At 50.1% G+C, this 18005-nt stretch overlaps 1 protein-coding gene and 1 long non-coding RNA gene across 2 annotated transcripts; one reads left to right on the top strand and one right to left on the bottom strand.

Annotated features, from left to right (window-relative positions):
• The first annotated feature begins 2624 nt into the window (after positions 1 to 2624).
• CALML4 (calmodulin like 4) lies at positions 2625 to 12740 on the top strand. The gene is given in 5 exon segments (XM_047074879.1): positions 2625 to 2759; positions 2871 to 2901; positions 7230 to 7370; positions 9470 to 9658; positions 12422 to 12740. Coding segments are annotated over 5 exon segments (594 nt in total). The 3' UTR covers positions 12520 to 12740.
• LOC124508456 (uncharacterized) lies at positions 7364 to 9030 on the bottom strand. Its single transcript, XR_006961259.1, has 3 exons — positions 8752 to 9030; positions 7685 to 7781; positions 7364 to 7553 (listed from the first exon to the last, which is right to left on the bottom strand). It is a non-coding gene; the product is annotated as an uncharacterized LOC124508456 (long non-coding RNA).
• Positions 12741 to 18005: the final 5265 nt, after the last annotated feature.

Genomic DNA, 18005 nt, shown 5'->3' on the forward strand with positions numbered 1-18005 from the left:
GGGTGCTGCCTCTGCCCACTGGCCTTCCATGCCACTCAGTGGGACCCAGTCAGTCCTAGCTCTCTTCACAGGAGTCTGGGGGCTGTGGGGGGGTGGGGAGCCAGGGTAGGGCATCTCTAGGCCTGCCTCTCAGAGATGGCACATCGAGCCTCCCAGCCATGCTGCCAGCCCGTCCCAGAGGTGGAAACAGAGAGGGTGCCCTCTGAGGGGTGGGGAAGCTGGTGTGTTGGAGGTTGGCACTGAGCCTTGGGCAAGTCACTTACTCCCTCCGGGTCTCACACCACACAGCCACCAGGAACTGGCTGGGGCTACTGTTACCAGAGAACACAGGAAGGGCCATGCCGGACAGGAGATGCTCACACCATCACAGGCCCTGCCTCCACTTACCCAGCAACCACATTTGATTCCTTCCTCGCCTCGAGGACACCGCTCCTTCCAGCCCTGCCTCTGGCCTGTTCTCCACGGCACAGCTTTGCTGGAGGTCTCGTGAGCAGGCATGGGCCTGGTTGTGTGGGGGCTGAAGCTTATACAACTTGGGGAGCCCTTGATTAAAAACAAAAAGCAAGAAAAAGTGAATAAAAAATTAGGTACGAAAGTGAATGTTTAGAATGGAAAAGAAATCACAGCAAATTATTAGAGTCTTGGAAATTTGGTTTCTCTCTTGACAGAGATCTCTTTGGGTAGTTTCCTGGAAATGTTTCCCTAGAAATACTTCTTTTTTCTTTTAAGTTTTTATTTATTTATTTTGAGAGAGAGAGAGCAGGAGAGGGGCAGAGGGAGAGGGAGGGAGAGAATCCCAAGCAGGCTCTGCACTGTCAGCACAGCCCTATGCAGGGCTCGATCTCACGAATTGTGAGGTCACAACCTGAGCTGATATCAAGAGTCAGATGCTTAACCAGCTGAACCACCCAGACGCCCCAGAAATCCTTCTTAATTACAACCTGGCTTCACTCCCTCTAGCTACCTGTAGGCCAGTGGTTCTCGAAGTGTGGCCCTGACTGGCACACGAGGATGGCAGAGGAAAATACAAACTGGCCCCTTCTGTCTGCTGAATCAGAACCTCTGGTGATGGGGCCCTTCTGGTGAACAAAGTCTCAGCCCTCAGTTGGTATTGGACGGGGTTTCTATTTTTCATGGTGAGTATACAGCTTCATGGATGGAAAATGTCTTGTCTCCCGCATGAGCGCCTTCCCAAACACAGGGTGATTCCGAGCGAGTGCTTTGGCCTCGCCCCTGCAGGCCTCCCCACCAGCCTCAGCTCTGTGCCCCCACCCCTGGCCTCCAAGGCCCCACCTGACTTTGCCCCACCTCTTCTCCCCACAAGGCTATTAGCAGGGGCCCTCTCCTCTCCTGCCTCCTGCCTGCCTTTCCTCTTCTCAGCCCCAACAGAGAGTAGTCAAATCCTCCAGCCGAAATTCTCTGGGCCTAGAAACAGGTGTGAAGAAGTGACTCCATCTGGGGGAAGCGAACCTTCCAGGTGGAGGTGGTCAGGCGAGGAGGGAAGGAGGCTGGACCAAGGGCAGGCCCCCTGTCCACGTGCCTTGTATACATTAGCAAGAGCCCCCTGCCTTCCTCCAGGCACGTGCAGCCCCTCACCAGGCCCCACTCATCCCCTGAGCTGGGGGCCCTTGTGCAGAGCACAGCCTGTGGGGCCACCCATGCCAAACCTAACAAAGCGGGTGCCACCCTGGAGTTGGAGCCCCACAGACAGGGAGCCAGCAGCTGCGGAGGACCCTAGGGGAACACTCCCCTTCTGGGGGTGGGGGGAGTGCAGCACAAACCAGTGAGAGGACGCAGGAATGTCAGCAGCTTCTGCCAGAGGGGTGGGAGTTCTAGGTGGCAGAGGAGGGAAATGAAGAGCAGCCTTCCTGACTGGGGAAAGTCACCTAAGAGGCCTCCCCCTGAACCCCCTGGGTAGCTCGCTGTGGGCTCTGAGACCCCAGTGCAGGCATCACCCCACCCCTGTTCTCAGGGTCCCCAGAAGGAGGGAAGGGAACCAACCGATTGTGCACTAGTCATTTATCCTCTCAACAGTCCTGTGATGATGCCCGGTGCAGAAACTGAGGCACAGAGCAGTGAGATGATGCTCCGGGGTCACTCAGCAAATGAACCCAAGGGAAGGATTTGAATCCAACCCAAGAGCAGGAAGCCCGTGTCCCTTCCTCACTCTGTACCACGAGGCCTGGGCAGCAGGGTGTCCACTGCCCGGCTGCACCACCATGGTAGGGCTCCCTGCTGCCTCCAGGATGGTGTGTGATGGGCCTTAAGTAAGACGGGGTGCAAAGTGCCAGGCACCAAGCAGGAATTGTCAGCCCCCAGCTTAGTCCCAGGGGAGAGAAAAGACCACACCCCCCCACTCCCTCCCCAGGCAGGGACCCCCTTCTGTGTACTCACCGACACTTTGCCGGTGTCCACGGAGGGCTCCCAGGAAGGAACCAGGGCGCGTGTCCGTTTGCTACAGAGCATCAGCGTCCTGATGCAGGACGAGTCCTGGGGGAGCCCTTTCCGCAGCCTCATTTTCTCGAAGTGAAGAAGTGAAACCTGTCGCCCTGGCCGGGCGGTGACGGGGCATCAGCTGTGCTCGGGGAAGCTGGAATCTGACCCGGGCACTGGGCCTGGTCTCCATGGCAGCCGCGGATTTATTACTGGGGCCTCCACCCAGCTTGGCGGACTTTCGACTTGGAGCCGCGAGGAGAGGGACAGAACAGGAGGTTGTGGGAGCCGGGAGCCCACAGGCGACAGCCTGAGGCCCCTCGATGGTGAGTAGGGGGCTGTGTCTTCCAGCTAGGCTGCCCCCCCTCCCCGCACTGGGGGGCGGGAGGCGCTTTCCTGGAGTCCCCTCCCTGACTGTTTTCCTCTCTCTGCTACAGGCCAAGTTTCTTTCCCAGGACCAAATTAATGGTAGGTTGGCTTTGCTCTTTAATTAGCAACTCACAGCAAAATATGGGTCTCATTAGGCAATTTGCTCTGCCCGTTTTTTTTGTTTTGTTTTGTTTTGTTTTTTTTATCAGTGGGAAGGAAAGCGGCTGGTGGGAGAGCGGGGCCCACCCACAGGCAAGGGGCCGCCTGCTGCCGGGGACACCACAGCCGAGAAGGTGGGGGTAGGGCTCAGAGGTGGAAGTGTTGCTATGACATTTGTCGGTGTAACTTACAAGTTAGGGAGATAGGAGCGGGCGCCCTGGAGGTTTTTCTCTGGGGATCTGATAGCTAGATTTGGGAGGAGGGATAGGAGGTGGAGAGTGCGGTCATTAACTGCTTATGGCTGAGAGTCAAACAAAAGTTGCTGAGAGGCAAAAGAGCCCTGGTCTGCACTCTTGGGCAGGCACTTCTGCTCTCTGGGCCTCAGTCTCCCCATCTGTGAAACGGGGATCAGCTAAGGTGGCCTCTGAGGTCACCTGTGCCCTGACAGCCAGCCTAGTTTTGGAGCATTTACTCCCCAAGTCCCCTAGCCCGCCTGCCACCCAGCCGGCCTCAGTGTTGGCACAGCACAGCGTGGTGTGTCCACAAGGCCAGGAGGGGAGATCTGGCTTACATAGAACTCAGGGGCCCGGACCTGAGCCAGGGGGTGGGCAGCAGAGCCCAGCTAGCAACTGCAGGAGCCGGAGGTGTGCTTAGGGTTCCTTGGGCAGGGATTCCAGAGTTCTAGGTCCCCGGAGCTTGGTCTAGAGTGGGTGGGTGGGTTGCAGGCTCCAGGAGAGCACCTGGTCTTAGATCGCTCGACATGCTCACCCCAAGAGGAGGGCCACAGCAGGGACCTCTCTTGCCCAAGTCTGAAGGGCAGACTGAATGTTGACTCAAGGCTGTCAGTCTCGTGAACCCCCCTCCACCAACCCACGCCTGGTTCCGAGGCTCAGTGACCTGTGGAGCTCCCAGAAGGGAAGAAGGAAATCCTCCCTTTGCATCCCAGTACCTGACACTGAGAAAGTGGCCACTAATGCTTAATAAATGAGAGATTGGGCAGATGTGGCCCGCTGGAGTGGAAAGGCCAGGGGTTTTGGAGGCAGTGACCTGGGGTCCAGTCACCCCTGAGCCTCAGTGTTCTCATCTGTGAAGTAGGGAGAATGACGCTGACTCACCAGGCTGCTGTGAGCAAGGGACAGAGAGGAGGCCGTCATACACACGACCCTGGGCCTGCCTCGGGCCGGTGTCACCCAGACTTGCTCTAACTAGCATGAGCCAGGTGGTATAATTTTAGGAGTACTCTGAGCTGGTTGTTGAAATGAGCCATTACTGAGTAATGTAGCATCAAACACTGTTCCAATCCCTGCATCTATACAGCAAATGTTTTAAAATAGCCCTATTGCAATCAATAGTGCTGAAGATTTGAAAGAGGGTTCAGTTTCATGAATGTAATCTGTCCAAGGGTGAGAAATAGTGTAACAGTAGCTCACTTATCAGATTTAGCGACATTACATTTATTGGGAAATAAATGTAACAGACTTGCTGTTTTGTTCCAGCACGGGAGATCCAGTTCAGATCTGGCCTTCCAGATCTTTCGATGGTATATTTGTCAAGGTGGGAAGAAAGAACGTATTTTATGAAACAGTCTATTAGGCGATGGGATTCCATTTGCCCCTAGCCCTGCTGATGTCAGGGGCACCGTCCCAGTTACTGATCCAAGTGGGAGAGAAAGTTTGCCCATCTGTAGAATCTGTCTGATTCCAGGCCCCATGACCTGTGATGACTGCCTTGCAGCACTGGTCTGAAAAGCTGTCATAGGATGAGGTCTCAGAGGGCAAACTGACAGAAGACAAGGTGGGGTGGCCGCGAGAGGTCCCCAGGAAGGGCGCTGTGGGAGTTTTAAGGCCTACATGCAGAGCAGCCCCCGCTCTATCCCTCCATATAAGGTGATGGCACTGGGCCCTCTTGGAGGGAGTTAGGTTTTGCAGGAACCAAAGGCGGGATCTTAGGCCAGGCTCTGGTGCTGCTTCCCTGGGACACTTCAGTTTCTGCTCCCTGGTCACATATGTGTTCTGGCCCTCTCCGAGCCCAGGCTCTGGAAAGTTCTGAAAGGGCTAGGCCTTCCCCTTCAACCTCTCCGCAGGCACAAAGGCTACTAATTGTCTCTAAACCCCACAGGGGAGGCTGCCTTTTATTAGCAGCTCTGCTGAAATCCTAGGCTGCAAGGAGAGGCCTTAATCGGGGAACTGAAGGGGCTGAACTGGGGACCTTCCGTCCCTCTCCCCTCATCCCCTTCTGCCCTCTGGTGGCCTCCGCCTGGGAATCTGGGATCCAGAGTGGCCTCGAGGGTGGAGCTGAACTTCAGGAGCCAGGCCCTCAGCCGCCCAGCCTTCAGTGGCCCCCTCTACACAATGGGAAGGGTAGAGGTACCACGTTGGTGCATCACAGGGTCATTGCAGGATGAACCGGGCCCAGGTGAAGTGCTCAGTACTGTAAGCCGCCATTTTTTTGTTATTATTATTCAGGTAGGGAGCCTAGGGCCCAGCCTCTGAGGCACCAGCCAGGTGGTATGAGGAACAGAGGAGCTGGATGCTGAGAGGCCCCGATGGGGGGTGCACCACCCTGTGGGCCTCAGGGATTGGAGAGCCCCCCGGGCAGCTTTTGACCAATTCTGATGGCAGCCCCACCCAGCCTGAATGGGAATCTCAGTGGTGGGGCCCAGGATCTTCCCCAGCTCCCTGCTGGCCTCACTGTGCCCTCAGGGCTGAGAGCTGGGCTCCCCTGGGCCTTGAGACTGGGTCTAGAGAAGCCTCAGCTCTGGCAGCCATTGTGTCTCCCCCAGGGAGGAAGGGTTGAGGACAGCAGCAAGCCAGATTTAGTCAGAGCCTGGGACAACGTCCCGGCAGCACCCCTTGAAGTCTTTGAGAACAGGACCAGGGCTTGTGTCAGAGGACAGCTTGAGGGTTCGGCAGCCTGGAGGCGGCGGGCTGGAGAGTGGGCACAGCAGTGCCCACAGTTGTGACAATAACTGTCGCCACATAGGAGAGCCATTCTCTGCCAGGCCTTCCCAGAAGGGATTTCTGCTCCTCTCAGTAACCCGGAGGCATTATTTCCCTGGTTTCCCACATAAGCTGTCTTTGCCAAGGTGCCCTGGAGCCTGGACGCCCTGCTGTAGATTCCTGGTCTCCATGGGCTGGCCCTGGAGGGTAGGATTGCTTTCCTCTGGTTTTATTCAGTTAGGGAGGGGGAGAAAAGAGAAGAGAAAAGAGAAGGGAAGAGGGAGAGGCAGGAAGGGAGAGGGAGGGAGGAGACAGAAGGGAAGTCAGGAGAAGGAGGGTGATAGGGTTGCCAGATAAAATACCGGACACCCAGTTAAATCTGGATTTCAGATAAACAGCAAAAACCTTTTAGTATAAGTATATCCCATGCAAAATGTGGGATATACTTATACTAAAAACGTATTCACTGTTTATCTGAAGTTCAGTTTAACTTGGCAGCCCTGTAATTTTTTTTCCTTAAAAAATTCTTATTACTCTATTTTTGAATAGGCAGGATACACATAGTTAAAAAATAAGTAAAAAATATATCCAGTGTAAAGTTTCTCTCCCATTTCTATTCCTCAGTCTTCCATTTTCCTTCAGGCAATTTTTCCAATTATTTCTATCATTAAGTGGTATTTCTCTCCCTTTCCCCCGTTATTTATTTTAACACAAATGGCAGCATATTAGGTGGACTATTATGTCCTTTGCCTTAGTCTTACTTAGCTCTGTTCTTGGAGATTGTTTTGATTTGTGTATATGATTCTGCTTCATTTTTTTTAAACAGCTGCAAAATAGTCCTTGCTATGACTATAATGTAATATATTTAGCCAATCTTCCATTGATATATAGTTAGGTTGTTTCCAATCTTCTACAATAAGCAATGCTACGACAAATATTGTCACAGAATAGCACAGACAACACATGATGCACTAAAAGCAGAAAGCCCCTGGTGCATGTCTAGCAGGATGTACATGGTCACCCTAGATTCTTTGCAACACGTGGTGTGTTGGATAGATGTTAGTGCGGCCCTCAGGATCCCCATCTCCTAGTAATCATGTTCCAGTATGATCCCCTACCCCTGAGTGTCGATGGAAACCGTAACTTGCTTCTAGTCAATAGGATATGGCAGCCCTGTATTTTCATTTGCTGTATCTGGCAACTCTAAGAGGGGAGGAGGAGAGGGAGTCAGCAAAAGGAAGGGGGAGGGAAGGGAAAGGGAGGACAGAGAGGGCATGGGGGTGGAGAGCAAGTATGTGCGGCTGACTCTCTCTTCTGGGCTGTGCACAGAGTACAAGGAATGCTTCTCCCTGTATGACAAACAGCAGCGGGGGAAGATAAAAGCCACTGACCTCATGGTGGTGATGAGGTGCCTGGGGGCCAGCCCGACACCTGGAGAGGTGCAGCGGCACCTGCAGACTCACAGGATCGGTGAGTGGGCGCTTGCCGGAGGGGAATACAGTATCTGGGCTGGTGGGTGGGCCCTGAGTCCCGCAGCTCTGGTCCTGGGGAGGGGCCCAGCAGGGGGTGGCCCAGAGGGTGGGGGTGTGAACAGCTCAGCCGGTGGAGGGGCAGGTGGGAGTCAGAACTCACCAGCGCTAGCTGTGGAGACATCTGGCCAGGGGTACAGTGTATCCCTCAGGCTTCCTTGAATCCTCATAGCAACCAGTGACCCCCCCCCACCCCCACCCCATTTTGCACAGAGGACCACGGGATCTAGACGTTCCAACTAGGTCATCACAAACCTGCCGTACAGATAGGGCTAACAGCGATCCCCCGTGTCTCCCTTCGCTGAGTACTTGTCACGTGCTTAGCTCGAACAACTGTGAAGTAGGCATCATCCTGTTTCATAGGTAAAAACCAAGGGTCAGAACCATTAGGTAACTTGCCCAAGTTCTTAAGCCAATGGTGGAATCAGGGTTGGGACCTGATTCTTCTTCCAAAGACTGACCTCCTAAAAATGATGCAACACTCCGAGAAAAAGGGTAGAAGGAAACCCACCCAAGATGCTACCAAATTGTTCTCTCTGGAGATGGGATTAGGGATGATTTCTATACCCTTTATTGTTGTTTCTTGTTTGTTCGACAGTGGGAACATATAGGACTTTGATAACTAGAAACAAGTTTTATTTTTTTTTAATTTATTTTTGGGGGGAAGGGCACCTGGGTGGCTCAGTCAGTTGAGCATCTGACTCTCGATTTTGTCTTGGGTCATGATCCCAGGGTCGTGGGACTGAGCCTGCCATCAGGCTCTTCACTTAGTGTGGAGTCTGCTTAAGATTCTCTCTCTTTCTCCCTCTGCCCCTCTCCCCCACTTGCGCATGCTCTAATTAAATTTAAAAAATTTATTTTTTAGGGGCGCCTGGGTGGCTCAGTCGGTTAAGCGTCCGACTTCAGCTCAGGTCCTGATCTCACAGTTCGTGAGTTCAAGCCCCATGTTGGGCTCTGTGCTGACAGCTCAGAGCCTGGATCCTGCTTCAGATTCTGTATCTCCCTCTCTCTTTGCCTGTGTCCCACACATGCTCTATCTCTCTCTCTCAAAAATAAACATTAAAAAAAATTTTTTTTTTAATTTGTTTTTTAAAGAAATAAAAATAAGAAAACCCAAAAAGAGAGGTGTCAGAGGCCAGGATGGATGTTGCACTGGTAGCTGGACACACAGGAAGGAAAGACTGGCCCAGAGGAAGGAGGTAGACGGGAAAGAGCACTTGACCTGGAGCCCAAAGGCCTCGGTGTCTGCACCTCATTTCTCATCTTGCAGATGGGTTCGCACCACCTGCTAGGGGTTACCCTGGGGTCCCAGCAGAGCATACCTGTGGCAGCGCTAGGAGCCCATCCTGGAGGCAGGCCTCTGAAGATCTGGAGCCTGGTGATGGGGTGCTTCGTGACTGAGATCCCCTGTTTCCAGCTCTGAAGGGGTGGTGGTTTCCTTTGGCTTCTGTCTCCTCCAAACAGGAACTTGTGGTGAGGGGAAGTTCTGACTTCCTGCACTTGTAGCCGGCCAGGGCCTGGGCTGAGGGGCCCAGGCGTGCCTGGAGGAGGGGCCTGGGCTGGGGAGCCTAGGCCGGAGGCTGCAGTGAGGAGAAAGGCAGGTGAGCGGGTGGGACTGGGGCCTGAGGTTCCAGGTGGGTCACCTGTGCGTCCTTGCGGATGTACTGCAGTGGCTGCAAGCATGGACGCGTGGGGTACCTCCCTCCAGTTCAGGGCAGGAGGGAAGCACCCGGAAGAGGGGCAGAGGAAGTGTGCTCCATCCTGGTCCTGCCACTGCTCTGTGAGATGACCCCACGCTCTGGGGCCTCTGTCTCCTTAGTGGGCAAAATGGGCAATGGTAGCCATGGTCACTGAGGATTACTGGGAGGATTGAATGAGGCAGATCCATGGTGGGATCTCAGCCGCATCTTCACTATAACACCAGCACCATCACGGCACTCCCTGAAGTAGGTGGCCCTTGAACTGGCCATAAAGACTTGGGCAGGGGGCCAGTTAGCTCTTCCCTCCCTGCTCAGTCTGCTGTGTTTGTGGGTTTCCCAGACAGAAACGGGGAGCTGGATTTCTCCACGTTCCTGACCATTATGCACACGCAAATAAAACAAGAGGACCCAAAGAAAGAAATCCTCTTGGCCATGTTGATGGCAGACAAGGAGAAGAAAGGCTACATCATGGCGTCCGAGCTGCGGTCAAAACTCATGACACTGGGGGAGAAGCTCACCCACAAGGAAGGTAAAGGCCTGGGTCCCTCCTTCCTAACAGCAGGGGAGGATTAGGGAGTTGGGGGAAGGACACCACGCCGGCAGGTCTGTGCACACACCGCATTTGATGCATGCCCCAGACGGCTGCTCAGTGAACTCTGGAGCCCAGGGGAAGAACGAGGGGGCCCAAGAGTGACAGAGGAAGTCTGCCAGGGTGAAGGGAAGACCCGGGGAAACCCAGCCCGATCTACTTGGGCCTTACTATGGGCCTTCATTTAGCGCTCACGACAGTCCTGGGGGCATTAGTGGCCCCCTTACACTGCTAAATGGTGACACGAGTGACTGGCGGGTAACAGCTAGTTGTTGAATGCAGGTCAGTTGGACACACGCACATCCCCCGAGCCTCTTTCCCCTTGCCAGGGCTGTCTTCTGAAGTTGTCGCTAATGCCAAGAGCTTCCAAACTGAGATGCTACTCTGCTCCCTCTCCTCACGACTCAGCCAGCTTTAAGAGCTCATCCATAAGGAGCGTCCATGGTGGCCTTCACCTGGCACCTTCTAGCAGCTCAGTGTGCCTTCCTACCTCAGAGCAGGACAAGGGGCCAGGGTCTTCTGGGAAAGCCCTTTGGACGCTCTATGGGATGACCCCAATGCTGGGCCATCCGCTGGCAATCTTCCAGCCTAGCCCCTGGGCCCTGCCACACCAGCCATCCCAGGCTGGCCACCAGAGGCTGGCATTTCCAGTTAGGCCGCTGGGCCTGCCTGTGGTGGGGCCGGGAGGGCTGGGCTAGGACACAAGCAGGCCGGAGGAAAAGGCTTCAGTAACCGTGGACCTTTTAGCCTTTGGTTAAATCATAAGGGACCAGCGGAGGGGTTGCAAGGTTGTGGTTTGAATTAGATTGGACTCCTGGTACCCCCCCCCCCTCATTTGCGGGACCTCAGATGAGTTTCTTAACCTCTCTCACTCTCCTCGGTTTTCCCTTTGGGAAACAATGTTACAATAGACAGTCCCTCAGATCCTCCCAAGAGCTAACATTCTGTAAAGCAGTCTACTTAAGATTTTATCCGCAGTCACTAAGGCACAGCACATTTAAAAATAGCGCTACAGACGGCAGATTCAGCTTTCCCCCGCTTTTTCAGGCTGCCAGCTATCACGATCCCATCTTTCACTGTAGCTGTGTTAATGTGAACCGGGGAAAAACATGGGCTCTCCTTCGCTCTCAGGCTCTGAGGACACCGCTCGGCCTTTTATGTTCCAGGCGGTGTGTTGGCAGAGGGGGCCGGCTGGGACCTTAATTCTTACGGTTAATGATCTCGGTCTAAAGCAACACCATGGCCCCCAAACTCACATGCATCTTGTTTGTTTAACCAGTGAAGTGACATTTCAAACAAACTGGTAATGTGTTCCAGACAAGCGGGAAGCCCGATTTCCCTTCCTCTCGTTGTGGGAGAGAGGAAAGATGATACTAGAAGTAGGAATCTTTTACCCTGGATGACTGAAAGAAAACCTTCAATTTTATTAAGAAGCATCCTCCAAACAGCTGGAGAAGGCTGCCAGGGAGGCCTCCATTCGAAGGCCTGGGACAGGCTTAGAATTTCAGCACCCTGGTTCTTTATGGGGTCAGAGGGACCCACCGCTCTACCCAGAAGGCATCATCAGCACTTGGCCGTGAAGCGCGGCCCCTTCTCTGGACAGGAGAAGGCTGCAGTGCTTGATGTCGCAAGCTGGTGTTGGGCCTGTCCACTGGGAAGGTCTGAACCAAATGGCTGATGGGTAGAAGCTTCTTCAGGAAACAAGATAAATTACAGTCTCCACAACATTCTAAACATACTCAGAATTACCATCAGCTTAGGCACACAGCAGAGTAATTACATTTTAGGGGAGGATGGACGGTTGAGCAGAGAATCACGGGCTATTTCCCAACTGCCCAGAATTATGTGTCGGGGACATCTAGTGCCAGGGAAGTTGACACAGGGCAGTGAAACGGTTTTTGCAAGAGGATGAGGATGGCCCAAAGAGCCAAAGGTAGGCTGGCCCCATGAGGCCAGTGTGGAGAAACGTAAGCTGAAATGGCCTTTCTTGCCAACATCTGGGACAAGCTAGTATTTTGTCTGAGGAATCCAGAACCAGAAGAAACAAGTAAATGATTTTTTTTTAGCAATGTCAGAGAACAATGACAGTTTTGTATACTATGAGCTTTAGACACAGTTGAATTTATTTTCTCTCATACTACCCCCATCCCTAAACACACACGTCTTAAAAGAGAGGTGATGGTGGCCGACACCACTTGTCACCAAGTCCCTTCTTAGGGTGGGGCATGCCAATTTGGAAGGGAGAGCTGGCAGGCCAAAGCCAGGGACAGGGTGGCCCAGGATGGGGCTGCTGAGGCTGTCTGTTCTGCTGGGAGGCTGAGAGGGTGGGCTATAGGAGGTAAAATCCACATCAAACGTTTCTGGAAATACAAGCACAGGGGTCAGATATTTTTCTTAAAAAAAGATGAAGAGAAAAACAAGCACAAAGTGGCTTCAGTGGCTTAATCCTCACTTAGTACACCTCCTTACCCTCTATCCTGGCCCCTGCAGAAAGCCTGATTAGCTCAAAATTGAATCAGTGGCCTTCAGGGACAGGGGATGGGTTGTCCTGTTCTGTTCACTAGTATATTTCTTAGTCTACAGGAACGGTCCGTTGGACACAAGGGAGGACCTCTGGGGAGCCTCAGCCCCCCAGTAATTGACTCGATGTCCTATCATGTAACACTGTGGCCAACCTGAAAAATTAATGTGATTTTTTTGCAGTGGACGATCTTTTCAGGGAAGCAGAGATTGAACCAAATGGCAAAGTGAAGTATGATGAATTTATTGACAAGATCACCATCCCTGTGCAGGACTACTGAGCGAAGAGGATGTGAGGGAGCCTCCCCCTGGCCCTGGAGATGCAGACTGAGAGCTTCTGAAAGGAAAAGTGTTCCGTTCCCTCTGGGGAAATGGTGAACATGGCAGCGGGGTGACATGACCCGACGGTACCAGAGGGTAGCTTGGCTCTGAGACTAAAGGATCTCAGCCGTGGCATCAGCAGGCCTTTAATAAAAAGATTTATACTGATTTTAATAACTACCATTAGTCCAGCCCTTTATAGCATCGAAAGAGCCCAAGGTTTGGAGTTGGGCCTGGGTTCCACTTCTGACTCTGCCATTTGCCAAGCTATGTGACTCTGGACTCTGGGTAAGTCATTTCACCCCCTCAAAGCCTCAGCTGGATTCCTAAAGTTAGATTCCTACTTCTTACCTCACAGAGCCCCCTGAGGATGGTCTGAAATAGTGGCCTGAAACCGCCATTGCCAATCGCAGAGCACTGTGCGGTCCTGAGTTACCATGCGGGTGGGTCTCCTAAAAAGGACAATCTACCAAAAGACACTATTCTGTATTTGGGTGCTGGAACCATCTTCCACGTTTCCAAGGCAAAGCCAGTGCTAGCTGAGAACCAGCATCAAGCAAAGAGCTAAAACAAATGAACGAAAGATCATGGTTAACATTTCTTGTGGCACCACGGGGCCGCTTACAAATTCTTATTCCCAGCTCAGCACATAGTGACACAGTTCGGGATATTCATTCATAAACACAGACCACAGAGTGAAAACCGTCGCGTTAAAACAGGGCGGCATCGGCTAAACAGCAGGAAGAGTGATCTGGCTTTACAGCCCACGCCACAGGAGGTCAGATGTGACACGTTGCATTCATCAGGACCCCGCAGAGCTTGAGAGGAGCTCCCGTCTGAATTTCGAGCTCTACTGTTATCGGAGAGGGTCACGGCACTAGGAGGGGTCGGCTCAAGTGGGCCAAATTGATCATGGCTTCAAGCCATTTCCCCCCAAGACTAATGGCAAGTAATGAGGGGAGCAACCGGCCATGGCTGGGACACAGCGAGAGCCCTGCTGGGACCTCTTCCAGCTGGAGATTTTTAAGTGACTCATGTACCCAGGAGGTGCCAGGCTGGTGCTGCCCGTGTGCTCAACAAATGTGTGGATCCACTGGCAGTGTCAGCACAGCCCTAAAAAGGGCTGGAGTCACACACTAGCATGTTTAAGCCGGGGCAGGGCAGAGCTCTAAGTACAGGGATTTTCATCCTTATATGTATCAAAATTGGGCTCTGTGGGCTTGTGGCTTTTTAATGGCACCTTAGTGGCCAAAGCAAAAGAAAACTAAATTCAGAGGGAGGTGTGTCTTTTGGGAGGTTACACAAAACACAAATCTAAGGGCTAGGCACAAGGGAAACTGCAAGGGACAGACAGATCGGTCCCCGTGTTACTGCAACCATCTCCCGATGCTGTGGCTTCAGACCTAACCAAGGTCATTTTCCGAGCACTCTTGGGGGCAGGCAGTAAATGGCCCCAACACCAAGTAGGTGAACTTGTGACCATCTGGCTGGGGAGCCCAGGTTCACATGGTGCAGGGGCACATCCAGGATTCGTGGGGCCTGAGGCTTATACAATTCGATGGCCTTCTTTTAAGAATACATGAAGAGAGGGGCGCCTGGGTGGCTCTGGTGGCGATCTCGCAGTTCACCAGTTCCAGCCCCGCATCAGGCTGTGCTGACAGCTCAGAGCCTGGAGCCTGTTTTGGATTCTGTGTCTCCCCCCACCTCTCTCTGCCCCTCCCCGACACACACTCTGCCTTTCTCTCTCTCAAAAGTAAATAAACATTAAAAAAAAAAAACCACACACACACATAAATAAATATACAGAATTGCTAGGGCTGTTCCCAGGGCCCTTTTAGAGGCCAAAGCAAGTTGGGGGGGGGGTGTTGTGTGTATGCTGGTGCTTAAATTTCGTTACCTGAAGGCTTCTCTGCGGTACCCCATTGAGAACTGCTACATTTCACTTTCAGCCAAGGCTTAGGGGTCCTGGCCCCACATCTCTTTTTGACTCGTCATGGACATGAGGAAGCAAGCCCTGCACAGCCAATCTGGAATACCACGGATGATACAGCAGATACCTAGGAGTTAGATAGGACAGGAAAGGAAGTTCTGGGCTAAAATAATAAACAAGGGTACTTCCCCTCCAAGCTTTTTAAATGTTTGTCACTGAATGGTCCCAGGATGGTTTTAAAGCAAAGTTTTATCAATCTCATTTTCCTACCAGGAAGTATCGCTTGCCCAAAGCCCCTGAGTGGCTTGGTCGTTAGAGCCTGGGCTCATCTGCACCGACTCCGTGTTCCTAATTCTGGGTGTTCAGTGGCTAGGACTCCAAAACCCTGTGACTCGTTCTCACTGAAACCTCTACCCCAGGAAAGGCCTTCTCTTACTACCCCAAGGCCGTTTCTTGTTCATTCCTGAAATCCCAGTTGGTTTACCTGGCACCTAGCGTTGTTTACAAAAACAGGCCACACCTGTCTTAGCACTCAAACTGCAGATTATCAAATAGATTTAAAACTAAACAGATGCTGTGGTTTCAGTACAAAGCTTGCCATATTTCAGTAAGAAAGGGGGAATGATGGCTGTATGTGCATTACTTACCTCAAAGCATGTTGCAAGGGAATTAACTGCCATGCTTTGAAATCTCTGGATGAATGGTGCTCTGAAACACCAAGCATTATCAGTTTTCTTACGGGGATGGTCCCTTGCATACCCACAGTATATTTTACAGAAGACAAATTAACTGAAGGCTTTTCTTTTATTACATCTAAAGAGCTCTACATAAACAGGTAACATTCAATAGGTAAACAATTTTTTTCCAATGCATGTAATAAATATTTTCACTTGGTACTTTTATACAAACTGACATTGGTCTACTATACATTTTTAAAAGCCATTTTACTGGTTTGGCATGCGGTATGGAAATTCTAAGAGAGAAAGTTTTAAGGCAATGAATCACAGATTTAAGTTCATGGAATTTATGGTAACTTTTATATCTGTTTATATACATTTCCCCTTTGTTAATTAAACAATTAACAGCAGCACACTCTGGGACCACCAGCTATTCTCCCTCCCTCTTTCTGAAATCTAAGCTTTGTGTTTTTTTTTTTTTAACTAAAAAACAGAATTCAACATGTATTGATAAAACAAAATTCTTACTAAAATAATTTTAAATGTGCTTTAAAGTTCTGAAGATCTTGAAGTGTCTTATGGATTTAAACTTGGAATTGTTTAAAAATGTTCTTTCCACAATTAGTTTAAAATTGGGATATATGTTCATTGTTTCAGACATTTGACTCAAAGGAAAATCTGCCAAGAAATCACATTTAACAGAAGCTTAAGTGCAATCTTTCCTAAGTCAGTAACGATACAGAATTGTGATAATGTCTAAATTAACAGAAGAAAAACTTTAATGCTCAAAATAAATTAGTCAACCAAGTGTGGCACGATTAAGGTCAGATTGTTTTTAAAAAGACGTGTCCAATAATGCCCACAAGATAATTAAAAGCCACTTCAACCCTGCTAAGTCAAATAGCTATTTTATCAAAAAATACAGAGTACTGTACAGAAACAGAAACATATGTGCACCTACTGGGAAAGCCCACGGCAAGGGGATGGTGGCAGCTTGCCTAAAGATTCTGGGAATCGCTCTTCGTCCACAGACAGCATGTCAGTGTTGGCGTGGGGTGAGGGTGGGTTAAGGAAAAAACCGATGAAATGCCTGTGCACTTTTTTTTTTTTTTTTAAACTTAGAAGATAACGGTGCAGGGCATGACTCTACCAATAACGACTACCAATCAAAACAGTCTGATGGACCAGTGTTGACCAAGAGACCAACAGAGGGATAGCTACTGCTACTGAGACACTCTGGCAAGCCAACAACTGAAAGAAACAAACTCCTTAGAGTGGAATGAACTAAAATCGAAAGACAATCAAATGGTTCGTTTCTCCTGTGGAGACATGACCAAAGCCACTAGACAGACATTTCTTTCTCCCTATTTATTACCTGTTCTTCCTTTAGTCTGGTATAATGCAGGACACTGAGGGAAACTCACCATCCCCAAACCTCAGCTGAAGGAAGGACAGGGATGGGTTTTCAACTGGATCATTCAGAGTTTGGGATTCAGCACTACACACAAAGTTATTGATCAGAATTTTGAGACCACTAACAACAATGACAGAAAAACAAAGAAAAGAGGATACAGAAAACTATTCATTTTAGGTAGCTGAATTAATAGAAATGATGTTTCCTATTACAGTGTGAAATAAGAAGCAACACCCCACAACTTGAGTGATTTCTATCTCAGTCTGAATTTAGACACAAATTATGGTACTCTTAAATCTTAGCCTAAGTTAATATGGCAACGAGCGTTCTTAAAGAGTTTACTCACCATAAGAGCAGATTTATTAAAACACTAATTCCTGTTTTCACTGACAATGAATCTTTTGTTTTTATTGCAAATTGTTTAGTGACTATAACTCAGCCATGTGTGTGTGGATACACATGCGTAGGGGAAGACTATTAACTCACGTGTCACTCACACACACTTGTCTATAAATACATATATACACACACACATATACATATCAACACCAACTTGTTTTTCAAAATTCAAGTCAACAATTTAGTGGCAGAGAGATGCTGTAAAAACAGGTATTATTTTTAGATGCCACACAGTCATGTGAACCGTTTTTATCATACAACTGAAGATACAGCCATCTTGAATTCTACCCAGATAAAGCAGGTCATTTTGTTACCATTGCAAGGTTGAAGCGACACTTTTATACACAAAGGTGGTCCTTCACCAACTCTGAGAACATAAACAGTCGTGATATAAAAATCCAGGCTGGGAAACTGGTTAAGCGTTATGCTCCTTCCTCCATCTTTTCTGTTAAACTGGCTAAACCCCTCCACACCTTCAGGTGCTCCCCGAAGGACAAGATACCTTCTCTGACGAGGATTCTGGAACACAAGTAGAACCACCTTCCTTCCCTCCAACCCACACTCATCTCCTGAAAAACAGTTCTCACTATATTTACATGTTCCATTATTAATAAGATTAGATTGATCCATGAATTCTAAAAAAAAGAGAGAGAAAGAAAAAAGAAAAAAGGAAACAATATTGACTTTCCTATGTCATGCGTGTCTTTAAAAGGTGAAGAAAAAATAAAACAAACAAGACAGCAAGGCTAAGAAAAGAAGTTCACTCAGAACCAGGGAGTAAATTGACTAAGAATCAAGCCTATTTTGCATTTTAACTCTTTATCAGATAGTGGATTTCTAGACGGACGTGTGTGGTGCACTGTATTTTCCAAAGAGAATTTACTTTTAGGGTAATCGACTGTCTTGCTTTCTTTTTCGAAGCGATGTAACCTTACCTCTGTCAGCTGCACAAGACACCCAACAGGGCTTTTGAAGCTATTTTTACTTCCTACTTTGGCATGAAGATCTTCGTGAAAACTTGTTACC

Source organism: Lynx rufus, unplaced genomic scaffold, assembly GCF_022079265.1.
Source record: "Lynx rufus isolate CCGP_SWC_20201006 ecotype Redwood Valley unplaced genomic scaffold, mLynRuf1.p SCAF_13, whole genome shotgun sequence".
NCBI lineage: Eukaryota > Metazoa > Chordata > Mammalia > Carnivora > Felidae > Lynx > Lynx rufus.